Raw genomic sequence first — 14504 nt, 5'->3', positions numbered from 1 at the left:
GTGAATTCTGAAACAACGGCCGCCCCGCACAGGCGCCCTGGCTCACCGCGGCCGAGCCGGTGTCGACCCACTCACCCACAGACGCGACACTTGTACCCCACTCACCCACAGACGTGACACTTGTACTCCCGCATCCCAAGGTGCCTTTTCACATGGTTCCTGGCGTCGCCAAGCTGAGCCGTTGCAAAATGGCATATCTTGCACTTGAATGGTTTTGATCCTAAGTAAATTGAACATAAAATAGAATTTGAATTTGAATAATACATTACTGATAGTTTAAAAAGAGGCTCAAATCTTAAATCATACTTTGAATCTAATTACAGATTTCTAGCCCCAAAATGGAATACATGCACTCCTTTCTAACTTGAAAAGATCTGCATTCCATAATTACTCCACCAAGAAGGCTCTGATGTTTCAGTGACGGTTCCTGACTCTCAATAACGTTTCTAAGATTTAAAGTCAAAAGGGAAACAGCTGAGGAGTACTACGTAGATGAGATGAGCTAAACAATTTTTAAAATTCTCCTTACAATTCACAAAGCTATCTTTTAAAGTCACTCGACATTTACAATGGGACATTTTAAAAACAGAAACGCAAATGAAGTAGCTGATGTTTTTTTGCCATCTTAATAATCAAACAAACGCCTTGGAGGCCACCTCCTCGTTTCCTCCCGTTACCGCAGCTTTGAATTTATTCACATTAATAATAGTATTTTAGGGATTTTTTTCTGACGCTCATCCCAAATGATTCACTACGTCACCATTTTAATAGCATACAATGTAAGAATATACAGTAGACAAATTGTGTTTATGATCATTTTACAGTCAAAAATCTATGATGGTTTTGCAAACCAGAAGTACTGACATTTGGTCATTATTGATTTCAAGAACAAATATTTCAACATAAAAAGCATTTGTTTTTCTTTCATAAAGAAATAAGATTAATCCGTATTCAATGAGAAAACAATTATTTCAGAGTGGACAAACTTAGTGTCAGTAACAGAGAGGCTGGAACTGGAACAATTGCTAACAGGTAATCAGTACCCACATTAATGAGAAGCAACACTCTTTAAGGTGCAACACGTATATATAATTACACCATTTTCTGATTTTCTAACCACTAAATCGCAAATAAGCCAAAATCATAAAAATCAGTTTAAAATCAGTACAATATATTTCCAGATTTTCATATCACGTTTGGCATCTATTTGGTGAAATACCTCTTCTCACATGGTTAGACAGAATATGAAATATGTGAACTTTAATAAATATACAAAAAGAGCTTGAATAAAAAAACTGCAATAAATCATATTTGATCAATGAACCTTTGTGCAGTGCCCTTGAAAAAAAAAAATCCTCCAAGAATACTTTGTTGAAATTGAAGCACTCAGTAAAAAATTTTAGAGTCTTAAATTTCAATTTAATTCCCAAAAGCTGACAAAAAAAGTGAAGCATTTAATTTTAATCTTCGAACAGAAATAAAAAAGTCAACAGTACTAAGCACAGGCAGACAAGGTTGAATATTTCACAGTTCAATGACAATGAGGCCAGATCTCTTAATACTTCCATTTCTACTGTTAGAAGTAGATGTAAAATATATTTAGCACCTGAATGGTTATATCTAGTCAGCTTTATATGTTTAAATGTCAAAAGCAGGTTGAGATTGCAGCTTACAGCAATCACATTCTATCAATCACATTAGGAACTACAGTTTATTTAAATGATTCTGATAAAACTAAGCCTATCACTACTTTGAAACACTTCATCTCTACACAGAACTCCACAAAGAGACTTATAAAAGACAAGAGTGAGAAGAACCAATTTACCTGTACTTTACATTAAAATGCATTAAAGATAATAAGGTAATTAGGAAATTATTCATTAACAATAACACCAGGACTCCAAAGATAAAGCTCCTGAACATCCGTATTACAGACGGGTGAAAAGCTTTTTAATCCATATCTTGTGGGTTTACGATTTCATCTTGCTCACACTGCTCTGACATTGGGGTGAGCTCCTCCTGTGTGAGCACACGGCCACCGGGGGCCAGACACAGACCTTTAGTGTTTTCAATTTACTGTGCACGGCTCCTCGGTGAAACACGGGCTCCTCGGGTTTTGACGATCACGGCTAGTGTGTTGACAACGCATAAATGAGTTATTCTGTGGACTACTTTCACGCAGAAATCACTGAGGCCCTGACCGTTTTTCATCTCTCATATTCAGAGTAGACTGTGTTAACATCTCCTTTCTGTGCCATAAAAATTCACATACTGGGGGACTGGAGGTAATACTTTTCTGTATAAGAAAAAACATATGTCCCTTTTTTCCTAACTGGTAATGTTTCCATTTTTAAGCTTGCTCTGCACATCCCAAAATGAATCCAGGCAAGTGTTTGCAAGGCAAATTTTGTAAAACCACATATTTCTAAATTCATCTTTCTTTCAGGTGTGTGGTGATCGTTATAAACTGTCACTATTACTTGAAGGAGTCCCGTTCGTTGGGACAGCATCCGCGGCAGGTTTTTTTCCTTCTAACGCGGCCTCCGAGGTATTTGGAAAGGGAAGAAAGGAAAGAGGCTCTCGGGCCTCCTGACGGGCCTTCTGAGGGCCTCCTGACGCCTGGGCCACCAGCAGCAGGACTCCAAGGTCTTTAAGGACCAGGCCTCCCCTGGGCTCCTCGATTGTCATGCAAACATGGGTGTGACGTTAACATTTAAAACCGCTAAGAAAACTTTAGGTCTTAAAGAAACGATAAGAGGCATACAACCCGCCACCTAAAGCCTCTCACCAAAGCCTGAATTCCACGATCCAACACTGAACACTTCATTCATTCATTCATCTGTTCCTTCACTTATTCATTCATTCAGCGACTAACGCTGAGCGCCAACTCCGCGCAGGGCATGGAGACGAGGCGGCGCACAGAGTGATGGCCAGGCTCTCGCTCCGCTTACGTCGAGAGACAGCCTCTCCCAACCGACCCTCCGCACGCTGGCTCGGCTCGGCTCGGCGTCTGCACTGTCACGTGATAAGTTCCGAACGCTACCAGTCCTGACTTGGGAATTTGTCGGTGAAGTCACACGACTCCCCATCTCCCCACATGCGAACGTTTGCAAACGGCACAAGTGACCAGTGCACCCTGAACATGAAATGAGGGGCTTCGGTCTTCTAGCTTGACGGCCCCTGCCACGTTACATGACATTAAAGCTCTCACAGAGTAACGCAGCGGGGAAAGAACAGCTTTTTCTGCAACGGGAAAGGAGACGCTGCTCTTTCTGGTCATGCCGATGGCTTCACACCAGCAAACACACAGGGAAACTCTGGGATGCCTTTTTCCTACAACTCTTGATAACCAAAACTCATTTGTTTCTCACACTGCTGCTTTTATCGTGCTAACGATGGGAAGAAAGGTCACATAAAACATATAGTAAATCACCAAATATGAAAACAGGGATTGGAAGAGTAAGCCCTTTTCCCGTCAACCATTAATAACGGCCCTGCGTTACTATTTCATCGACATAAGCAAAGTCTCAGAAAAGCAATTCATTTTAAGATGCGCCAAGAAAAAAACTTGGAGTGAAAACCTGGAGAGTAACTTCGCCCCAAAAGCGACTTGCAGAATGGAAAGGGCAGACTGGCAGTGTGTCCTCGGGAACGGTGCTCTCTCTGTGGTGCTTCAGGACACAATAAAAATGCACTTGCTGATAAGTCCCCCCCGCCCGCCCGCCCCTGCCTCCGACACGAAATGTTAAAAAGTATGCTAACTTTTACTAAATGTTACAATCAATGATGTAACTTATATAAGTAGGGTTACTCTGTCACATATTGATAGTTACCTCACTTTCACATCCACATTAACTTGATTTTAAATGCAATTAATACATATAGTCAAGGAAGACTAATGGACTACATTCTGCACTTAACCTGGTGGGCATTTTCAAATGGCACAAGTGACCAGTGCAAACCTATTTTGCATTGTAAACGACTAAATAAATCTTAATGGATTAAGAATGATCAGCTATCAACACACAAGGGAAATTAAGTGCTGAAATGCCTACATTGATTATTTTAAATTATTAGCCTTACTCTGTTCTTGAATTTGTATGCTTTTAGTGAGCTTTAACACATTTACAAGACTTATTGACTATAATTACAAGAGAATTCAAGTAATGGACACATCAATTATAAGCAACATGTCTTGACCAGACAGTTGCATAAAGAATTCTAAAAAGAGCTCCATTAGCATCTTCCTCTTACTTTTATTCAGTTTTGTCTGCCTTAAGAGGGCATATTAAGAAAGTACATATTTTCCGCGCATGCGAACAAGCCTGATTTCTAAAACCGTGTCACCTCAGAAAGTGAGCTGCAGCACAGCACCAGCAGAGGCGCTGACGCCGCCGGTGAACAAGCTTTTGGGCTTCCTCCCCATCGACGGCGCTACGCGACCTACCACATCGGGAAGAGCTGGGGTCAGGGGTACAATGTTTCTATTTACGTAGATTAGTCTAATGCACGTTGCCCTGTTACTCTCTTCCATGAAAAACTTTTACCTATCTTTAACCACCCTAAACTATTAATAATGTTTCATACCCTTTTGTCTTCCTCCTTGTAACGATGCTCAAAGTTTCAAAAACTGCATGAATTTAAAGTATAGCTTTAATAATAAGCCATTATTTAAAAGTACAGTAAAATAAACCTTACAGTTTTAATGAAAATATGTTCATTGAAATGTGAATTTATTATTCAAATCCACTCATAAATTCAACCATGGAGACAGAACTTGTCTAAGCAGAGCACAATGATTTAGAAAAGCTGTCTATTTAAAATAAAGAATGTATGGCAGGTTTATAGAAACAGTGCAGTGAATTTTTACATAAATTTAGAACAGTGGCTTATGCATTTTCCACCAAAAAAAAGTTTTCTTAAAAAAATTCCTACCTAAAATTAAACACTAAAATGGAACACTATATGTGACAGAGCACAGAAACTAAATCAGGTGCTAACTCCGCAAAAACCAAATCCCCAGGACACACTGACTCTGAAAGGCGCTGACTAATTTCGATTCTCGAAAGTGGAATCCGGTCGGCTGGGAGTTACACTTCTGGATATAAACTATCTGGCAATGAATATTTTTAAATCCCTAAAACTGTAGGAAAATTTGTATTATCCCATTCCTCAAAGCCACTTAATATGTCCTCTGAAACCCAAGTGCCACTTAACAGATTCCCTGGAAAACCAAACAGTCAGGACTTAGAAACAGCTGAAGAGCTGAGAGGAATTTGACAAAAGTGGACTAGGCTTTTCCATCACATTACGGAGTCTGCCAAGGACCTGCCGCTGGGATCGGCGCGGCCTAACGGCCGCGGGAAAGGCAATGCCAGCACTGGGCGCCGGCCGTGCGGGCAGCGCCACGTGGGCCAGCGGGAGGGCGGACGAGCCAGCGCGGCACGGACGCGGCAGAGAGCAGCGTCCGCGGCCAGCACGCACCCGCGCGGCGACGTACCTGTGTGAGTGCGGATGTGTGCCAGGAAGGCCATGGAGTTGCTGCTGCGGCACATCTTCCCGCAGTACCGGCACACGTTCCCCTGGTTCTCCTCCCTCTCGCGGTTGATCTGCTCGGTGTCCTCCACGATGTACTTGTTCACCTCCCGCAGCAGCTCTTCGTGCTGCCCTTTGATGTGCAGGAACAAGTTCTGCTCCGAGTCGAAGGGCTCGGTGCACTTGACGCACTTGAAGGTGGCGCCGCCCTCCGGGAGCTCCTCCACGCTGGCCTGCTCGTTCCTCACGTGGCCGGCGCTGGCCAGGTGCTGGTGCAGGTTGCTCTCGGTGTAGAAGGACTTGCCGCACAGCAGGCAGTGGAAGTGCTTCTCCTTGGTCGGGTGCTTCATGGCGATGTGAACGTTCAGGCCGCTCAACCCGTCTGCCAAGAAGCCACAGTCGTCGCAACGGATCCGGGTGGACTCGCCAAAGGAGCCGCCGTCGGACTTCTTCTTTCTCACGCCCTGAGCACAGTCCTTTAGGGGCGACTCGCCCATGTTCGCCCCCGCTGTCACCAGGCCCTCTTCACACTGCTCTAGCGATTCACCGTCTTCCGGGTTCTTGATTCTTATTATAGAAGAATCAAACCGGCCAAAACTGTACACAGCCTGTCCTTTATCATCAATACTGATTATAGTTTCATAAACGTCGTTCCCCTCAATTGTGCTATCGGAAGCCAGACCATCCTCTTCCAAAATAATTTCAGTTTCGTGCTGCGAATTCATGACAATTTCCTTGCTCTCCAGAACTGGGTCTTCCCGCACATCCTTCAAACGCCCTGAACTCTGCACACTGCCAGCTCCGCCCTGACCCCCGCCATCCAGGCTGAGCTGTCCTCCTGCCACTCTCGTCACGACAGGGACGGAGCTCTCCGCCGAACCCGTTCCGCCAGGAGCTCCAGGAGCGACCTGCTTGCTGAGGGCTTCGCCTGCACGTCCTCCTGCACGTCGTCCCAGGCTCTCACGTGTGTCTGCGTCACCAATGTCACTCAGCCTATCGTGGTTTGTCTTTGCTGTCTCATAACTCAAAGCGGAACTTCTCGAATTTTCATTCTGGAATTTGCTTGGGGAGCCATAACTAGAGGGAATGTTAAGGGACAGCGCTTCCTCGGGTTTCCTAACTCCATCCTTGGCGAGGGGCTGCTGGAAGGTGTCACAGAAGGAAGGGCCTTCGCCGAGATGAGACCCTTCTTCAGTCTCAACTTCCACAGTGTCAGGGGCACAGAGTACTTTTGACATGTCCAAATTGGTATTTGCATCTAAAATTGGACAATCGGCAGTATTTCTGCATTTAAGAGCTTCCAGTGGTTGGTGTGAAGTTAGTTGAAACGCTTCAGAATTTTCTGGACGCTGCTCCTCAGGAACGGTGCTGGTTTGGGACATTTCTGCAGAACTGGCCCCCACGTTCGAAGAGCTCAGGAAAGACTGCCTCTTCATCTTGTGCTTTTCTGTGGCTGCATGCCGCGTCATCTCTCGATGGGTCACGGCATAGTAGTCACAGGCCATGCAATAGAACGCAAACTCTTTGGTATGTTTCCGTTTTACGTGCAGTTCTAGAGACGCAGAAGAGCGAGCAGTGAACTCGCAGTGAGTGCACTTGCTGTCACCCACGGCATCTCGCTGGGAACAGGCACCCCCCTGTTGCATCAGGTCCTCTGCTGCTAGAGACACTTGCTCCTTCTTATCGGTGAGGTGACTCTCAGCTTCCCCATCCACAGAATGAAATACACCTTCAGCTTCAACTTCGACTGGATTCCCAAGCTCCTCCCCTGGCTTTTCTGGAAGGGAGGGCCCCGATCCGGCTGACGTGTGGGCAGGCTCATCTGAAACTGCAGAGTTGCTGTGTCTTCTACGGGCGGCAAGGCTACCCCCTTCGGGGCCAACGATGATATCTGAACTTTGTTTTCCATTTGCTTCTATTTCTACCCGTCCTTTATGTTTCTTGGTGGCACAATGACGTTCCATGTCTCCCTTAGTTACAGTATAATACTTACACACTTTGCATAAGTAACTGTACTGGTGACTGTGCTTCCGTCGGATGTGAACGGTCAAATTTGTAATGCTGGAGGCCAAAAGGCCACAGTGCGAACATGTCCGGGAGACGCTGCCTTTGGGTCTCCCTCTCTTAGGAGAGGCGCTCAGGGCTAACCCATCGTCTTTGGTGATCATGCCAGACTGCGACAGTTCCTTGGTAGGGAGCATGCTCTTCTCAAGGTAGGTGTGCTCCTGCAACTGCACACCTTCCAAGTGGCCTTCGATCCTTCCATTTCCGGAAATGTTAAAATCTTCTTTTTTGTCATTTGCACCTATACATACCCTTTCGATACACTCTTCAAAGCTTAAGCCAATATTATTCTTCTTGGCATTTTCAAGGTGCTTGCTTCTCTTAATGTGTTTCTCCATTCCTTCTTTGCTCAGTGAATAAAGATTACAAGCTTTACAAAGAAAGTGATAGTCTTGGCCATGCCGGAGCTTTATGTGTCTCGTGAGAACAGTGGAAGATCTCGTTTTATAAAAACACTTCTTACACTGAAACTGAGGCTTACTTGAATGCCTTCCTTCATTCCCATGGCTTCCCCGGGATTTTGCTGGTTCTTCCTGAGCTGCTCTTCCTGACTCACTCAGAGGATCTCTTGTGTTTTCTGATTCTAAAGTACTTAAAGGTAAAGTCTGTAAAACCAAATCATTGTTAAATGATCGAGAAGTCTTTGGTGGAGCCGGAAAGCCAGCGTGGTTCTCAGTTGTTCTGTGCACCTCCAGGTCTTTCTCAGACAAGAAGAACAGGTTACAAGGAGCGCAAAGAAAACCCATCCTGTGCTTTTCCTTCATGTGGTCTCTAAGATTTATCTGATTCAAGGAAATAAATGAGCAACACTGACAACTGAGGACAGAGGCAGTTTGCTGATGCTGGCTATTGTGCAGATGTTCATCCAAGTCCCTCCTCGACTTGCTAGAAAAGTCACATTTTTGGCAGTGAAATTTCACCTCTTTTGCATGGCACCTCTTCACGTGGATTTCTACCTCTGTCCTACCTGCAGCTATCTGACCGTAGTCTGTACAAGGACAGGGCAGCTGACGGTCAGAAGCTGCCCTCGCTGCTGGGGACTCGAAGGAGCACACGAGAGGGGAGTTTCTTTTGTCCTGCTTCGGCGCCTGGGTCTCTGAGGAAGTCGAGCGCAGGGTGCGGCCACTGCCACTCGTGTCTGCGTGTCTGGGCACTGACTCCGCATCGCCTGTCTTCGGCTGTGTTCTGAAGTGTTTCACATAGACCCTCTGAGTCTCACTGGCACCTCTTTTGTTAATTCCTAAAAGATTAAACCTTTTCTTTGCCTGGCCTTTTAAGGCGAAAGCGCTAATTCGTCGCCGGAAGCTATTACCCAACACGGGAACATTTCGCTCAGGTCTTGGTCTCGAAGTTGGACTGGTACCATGTGCCGTCTGCAGGGTATTTCTGGTTGACGCTAATTCACCTAAGAGACCCTCGGAGGTTACTAAAGCTCCTACGTTTTCACTCTGGATTTCAGGATTTCCAGCTAGACCAGCGGCAGCTACCTTCTCTTCAACGATGTCTACTTTTTCTGACAAAGAAGTCTTGGATGGCGTCATTTCAACAAGAAGCTCGCTGCCGTTTCCACTTTGTTCAGAGACGCTTCCTGTGAAATCTTTACACTTGCTGCCAGCATTTCTCAGTCCTTTTGGATCACTACTTTTTGCTATTGGTTTGGAAGCTCTTGGTTTGGAGCCACCATTTTTTGTTCCGATGGTACATGGTTTCTTAGGAAAAGGTTCTTTTGTTAAGATCTGCACAAACCCTCCACGAGCAGCAAGATTCTGACGCCGGAGATGTGTTTTGCCAAGACAGTGTGCATCCAAAAGGTTTTCTTCCACACACTGAAAGCCACAGAGATCACAAGAAAAGACTTTCTGTGGCCCGTGTGTCTGTGTGACATGCATCTGCAGCGCTACACTGCTCTCTGCTTTGTGGCCGCAGTGGCAGCAGGCATGTTCCTTAGACTGTTGCACATGACATTCAGCATGCTTTTCCAAATCAGAGCAAGAAGAACACAAATGACCACAGACGTTGCACTTGAGAACTGAATCTGCGTTTCCAATGGTACAACTAACACTCATCTCTTTCATGGGAAAAGAAGATTCTCTTTCCGGGTCAAGGGAAACCATTTCCTGAGCAGGCTTTTTTCCAGTGTCTGTTTTCAGAGAAACAGCATCGACAGTGCTAAAACTGCAGAGAGGGGAGAAGGCAGAGGGGAGACACGTGTCTCGGCCTGAGCAGTCGTTCAGGAAGGGCGCCGTCACTGTCCCACCCGGTGGGACGCCCACTTCTGCAGCTGTGCTCTTGGGAGTCTGCAGTCCACGAACCGCCTGCTCCGCGGATAACGGCTCCGCCTCCGCTAATTTCATCCGTTTGGAAGCATGTTTATTTCCTTCTTCCTCCAAAACGACACTGTCAAAGTTGGAGGATTCCGAAAACCCTCTTTTGCTGGTGGAATTCTCAGAGGACTTTGCTGTCACATCAGACACAGGCCCACAATCCACCACATGGGAAGAAATGTTTACGTCTTTGTTCACATCCTCGTCCTCGTCACTCTCTGGTTTCTTCTCAGTATCCATCGTTAATAAAGTGCTGATGATGTTCCTTGTGCCAAGGGTGGCTCACTTCGCACTCATGACCTGCGAAGAAAAGAAATATGGGATTAAACCTTTGAATATAAATGTACATACAGTGACCGAAAAGTCAACATCCAGTGACACGCTGGGTGAAGAATATCATAAAGTTGGCCTCGACGAGACTCCCTCCCACTGGGATGGATCTGCTCGCACGCACCCTCGTAAGAAGCGCGCAACCGGGCGCTGGGAACAGCAGGCCGTGCCGCTGGCTCCGGAAGCAACGGCGTGGCGGGTACCTTTGACAGGAAAGGGGATCCTGTCAACCAGCTCGCAAAACAATCTCCCAGGTGTCCACGCTCTTTACCGGTACATTTCGATATACTATTTTTTTTTCTAAACAGAGACACTCTCTTTTGAAATTATGTCTCGGGGAACTCCCGCCCTGTGAACTGGACTGAAACAGAACCGCGTGATACAGGTCGGGCGGCTGGGCGCTCCCCTCCGGACCTCCCGACCGGAAGGCCAAATGTGTAAACACGGCTGCTTCATCCCTCTCCCCGGAGCGAGCAGCCTCACCATTCTTCTTCTAACTGTACCCTAATTAACAACATGCACATTCTTAACACATGACAGGTCGCGCTCAAGCCCTTCTGCCAGTGAAAAGCCACTCGAATGCCAGTTGTCAATCACCGATTTCTTCATCTAGCACCCATGCGGCGTGGCGTTGTCTGGAGGTTAATGGCAAAGGGGAATGTCGCTGGCAGAGCAGCATTAATGAAGTAAATTTGGGGAAGGAAAAAGAATTTTATTGAATAAAATGCTTTAAAATCAATAATATTGATTTGATTTCTCATTATGCTATTTAATTCAATTAAAACATATCATTTTCCATTTACTTTATATCAGGATTGGAATCTTCAACCAAATGCCACATGATTTAATGTTAATAAAAAGCCATCACGTAGTATGACCTCAAATCTAATGATAACTATTTTAACTATTTTTTCTATAACAATGACCAACCAAATGAAACCTGTTACTTTGATTCTGCTAAAAGTAGGGAAATATACATATATACACGTACATATATATACCTACACACATATAAAAGTACAATGTCACCAAAAGCATGAATCAAAGAAGAAAATGGGATAAACTGGACTTTAAAAATTAAAAACTTCAAATGACACTATGCTTCAAAGGCCACTATCAATAAATGAAAACCAACAGAATGCAAAAAAAACTTCGCAAATCACATATCTTATATAGGAATTAATCTAGAATATATAAAGAACTCTTATGACTCAATAATAAAAACAAATTAATTTTCAAATGAGCAAAGGAGCTAAATATACATTTCTCCAAAGAAGATAAACACAAATGGCCAAAAGGCTCATGAAAACATAACCTACATCAGTCATCACCAGAGAAATGCAAATCAAAATCTTGATGCGACACCACTTCACACCCACTAGGATGGCTAGAATCAAACAGTCAGATACAACAAATGCAGGCAAGAACGTGGAGAAATCAGAACCCTCGGGCAAAGTTAGTGGGGATATGAAATGGTGATGCCACTTTGGAAGACAGTGTGGCAGTTCCTTGAACAATTAAGCAGGGACTTACCACACAGCCCAGCAGTTCTACCCCTAGGTATGTGTCCAAGAGAAATGAAAACCTATGCCCACACAGAAAGCTGTACAAGAATGTTTACAGCACTATTATTCAGAAGAGCCAGAAGACGGAAACAGCCCAAATGTCCATCAGTGAATTAATGGATAAACTAAATGTGATACATCCATATAACGGAATATTATTCAGCCACAAAAAGGAATGGAGGACTACTACATGCCACAATATGGATGAACCTCGAAAACATCATGCTACGTGAAAAAAGCCAGTTATGAAGGACCACATACTATATGATTCCTCCTGTAGGCGATGTCCAGAATAGGCAAATCCATGGAGACAGAGAGTAGATTACTGGTCCCTTGGGTGGGGTGGAAGGTGGGGGGTGACAGCCAAAGGGGACAGGGTTTTTTTCTGAGGAGATGAGAACGTTCTCAAATTCATTGTGGTGATGGCTGCACCTGTTTGTGAATATCCTTAAATCCATTAAATCATAGTCTAAGTGGGTGAATTGCGAGGTATTTGAATATCTCAATAAAGCTGCTTAAAATATGTAAATCATATATAATCTAGAAAAAGAAATGTAATTTTTATGTTACTGTATTACAGTAACATTGTATCTCTTATTAAAGAATGAAAAAGATAAACATACGTGGTTTTCTTATGCTTATAAGAATGTGTTCTTCAGAATGTGTTCCAGAAACTATAAATTATGTAAGAGGTTAACAAGTGTTTTTTTGTTTTATTTTGTTTTGTTTTGTTTGGGAAGAGGAGGCAATACCCTGGTTAAATAAATCTAGAAAACTCCGGTTTGAACAAAACTTGTTTTCTACCAGAGTCCTCAGTATACAAGCTTTTCCCGAAGTAACTTTATTACGGAATCTTCTGTTTACCAAGACTCAAGAGACGGGCGCTCCACAGGGCCCTTCGAAAACGTTCTTTTACATACAGCCCTGGTTTTGCTACTCAACATTTGTGACGGGGGTATAAAAGGAGGAAAGAGAGAAAGAAAGGATGAGTCATGTATCTGCTCCAAAACTGTCACTTAGGACCTACTGCATGCCAAGCATTCTTGGTTTTAGACACTGGAATTACAGCAAAGAACCACACAAAATCTCTGCCCCACACTGCAAAGGGTGAGACAACACTTTTTTTTAAATAAATACATTCTCCATTCCGGAATGCCCTTCTGGTCAGGAAGAGTCACAGGGACTGAATTTATTGTTATACACGAAACAACTAAAAAGATAAACGGACAAACTCTATGAAACAACAGCACAAGACGCTGGACACCAGGCACCACAGGTAAGTGACCTCTGAGAGATGAGACCCAAACCAGGTAAGTCCCAGCTTACTACCTGGAGAAAGGGATCAGGCCACAGGACAGGGAGGGCAATCCCGGACAGAGCAAGAGTTGAGGGCAGCCAGGGTCTGTGGGGTGAAAGACAGGAGATGCCAGGAGGAGAGGCCCAGAGGTCTGCAGAAGGTCCCTCACGAGTGTCCCTATGGAGACAGAGAACACTGCTCTCCTCCCAGAAAATGGTCTCCTGCCCCCTCACACTCGGCCCCTGGTAACTCTCCTACCTGAGGCAAGCTCTCAATTCTTCCACATGGGTTAGTTCTGCCTGTTCCAGGTCATGCGAATGGGATCGGACGACACGGGAGGAGGAGGACCTGGCTCCTTCTGCTCAGCAGTTTGGTGGCCCGCATGAGCAGCTGCTCCCCCTCACTGCTGGGCATACGCCTCCTATGGCTGCACCGTGATCCCGCTGTCGGACCCTGAGCTGCTTCCGTGTTTTTTGGCTATTACGGTAAAGTTGCTATGAATATTCCTGTGCAAGTCTTTTTATGAACATATATTTTCATTTCTTTTGTATAAAAACCTAAGGGCGGTATTGCTGGGTTAGAGGGTTTGTTTAACGTCTTAAGACACCGCTTGACTGATTTTCGAAGTGGCTGTACTGTTTTACACGGCCACCGGCAATGTCAAGAATTTTGAGTGATCAGGTCCTCCCCCACATCTGAAGTCTTTCAAATGTTTGTCATTCTACTGGGCGTGTGCGACTTCCCTCTGCGTTTCCCTGAGGACCAGTTACAGTGCCCATCACTCTGTCATGTGCTTCGTGAGGTGCTTGTCTGCCCTCTGTCCATTTCTTAAATCAGTTGTTTGTCTATTTTATTATCGAGCTGGAGGAGTTGCTTATGTATTCTGGAAATAAATCCTTTGTCAGATATATGGTTTACAAATATTTTCTCCTTTTTTGTTTTATTAATGTTGTCTTTTGATAAGCAGAAGGTTTTGTTTTTTTGTTTTGTTTTGTTTTAGGGAAGGCAACCCTTGGTTGACCGCACAGATTTCAAGGACCTTGTCATCTTACGATCTCTTTATTTTTTTATTTTTTACGCCTACAGCACCTGGTCTTCCCAGGTGGTCTCCCATCCAAGCACTAACCAGCCCCTACCCTGCTTAGCTTCCAAGATCAGACGGGATCCAGCTTGTTCAGGAGGTCATGGCCGTAGACAGCAGAAGTTTTAAATTTTCATGAAATAAATTTTTTCCTGTTCTGGTTATTAATTGTCGAGTTTACTTTCGGTTTCCCCATGCTAGAATGGAAAGGCAGGGTTTATTTCATCCACACTTATATCCCAAAATCCCAGAATAATTCCAAGCACACAGAAGGTTCTAAAATAAATGAATGCCTCATTGTGATACAA

The 14504-nt window shown here is 44.5% G+C and overlaps 1 protein-coding gene, 1 long non-coding RNA gene and 1 pseudogene across 3 annotated transcripts in view; 1 reads left to right on the top strand and 2 right to left on the bottom strand.

Moving 5' to 3' along the window:
• Positions 1-14504, bottom strand: part of ZNF407 (zinc finger protein 407) — a 365078-nt gene that overhangs the window by 331492 nt on the left and 19082 nt on the right. For both annotated transcript variants that reach the window (XM_015590818.2, XM_015590819.2), the window contains exons 2-3: positions 5501-10223; positions 106-220 (exon numbers count right to left, since the gene is read on the bottom strand). In XM_015590818.2, the coding sequence (XP_015446304.1) occupies positions 106-220; positions 5501-10163 (4778 nt within the window). In that variant the 5' untranslated portion in view covers positions 10164-10223. The remainder of the gene's footprint in view (positions 1-105; positions 221-5500; positions 10224-14504) is intronic.
• On the top strand, positions 12487-14343 carry LOC112481248. The gene is made up of 3 exons (XR_003046857.1): positions 12487-13094; positions 13424-13600; positions 14202-14343. It is a non-coding gene; the product is annotated as an uncharacterized LOC112481248 (long non-coding RNA).
• Positions 14193-14311, bottom strand: LOC112481311 (annotated as a pseudogene).

Source organism: Pteropus alecto, unplaced genomic scaffold (genome assembly GCF_000325575.1).
Source record: "Pteropus alecto unplaced genomic scaffold, ASM32557v1 scaffold14, whole genome shotgun sequence".
Taxonomy (NCBI): Eukaryota; Metazoa; Chordata; class Mammalia; order Chiroptera; family Pteropodidae; genus Pteropus; species Pteropus alecto.
This window is presented reverse-complemented; position numbering and strand designations above follow the sequence as displayed.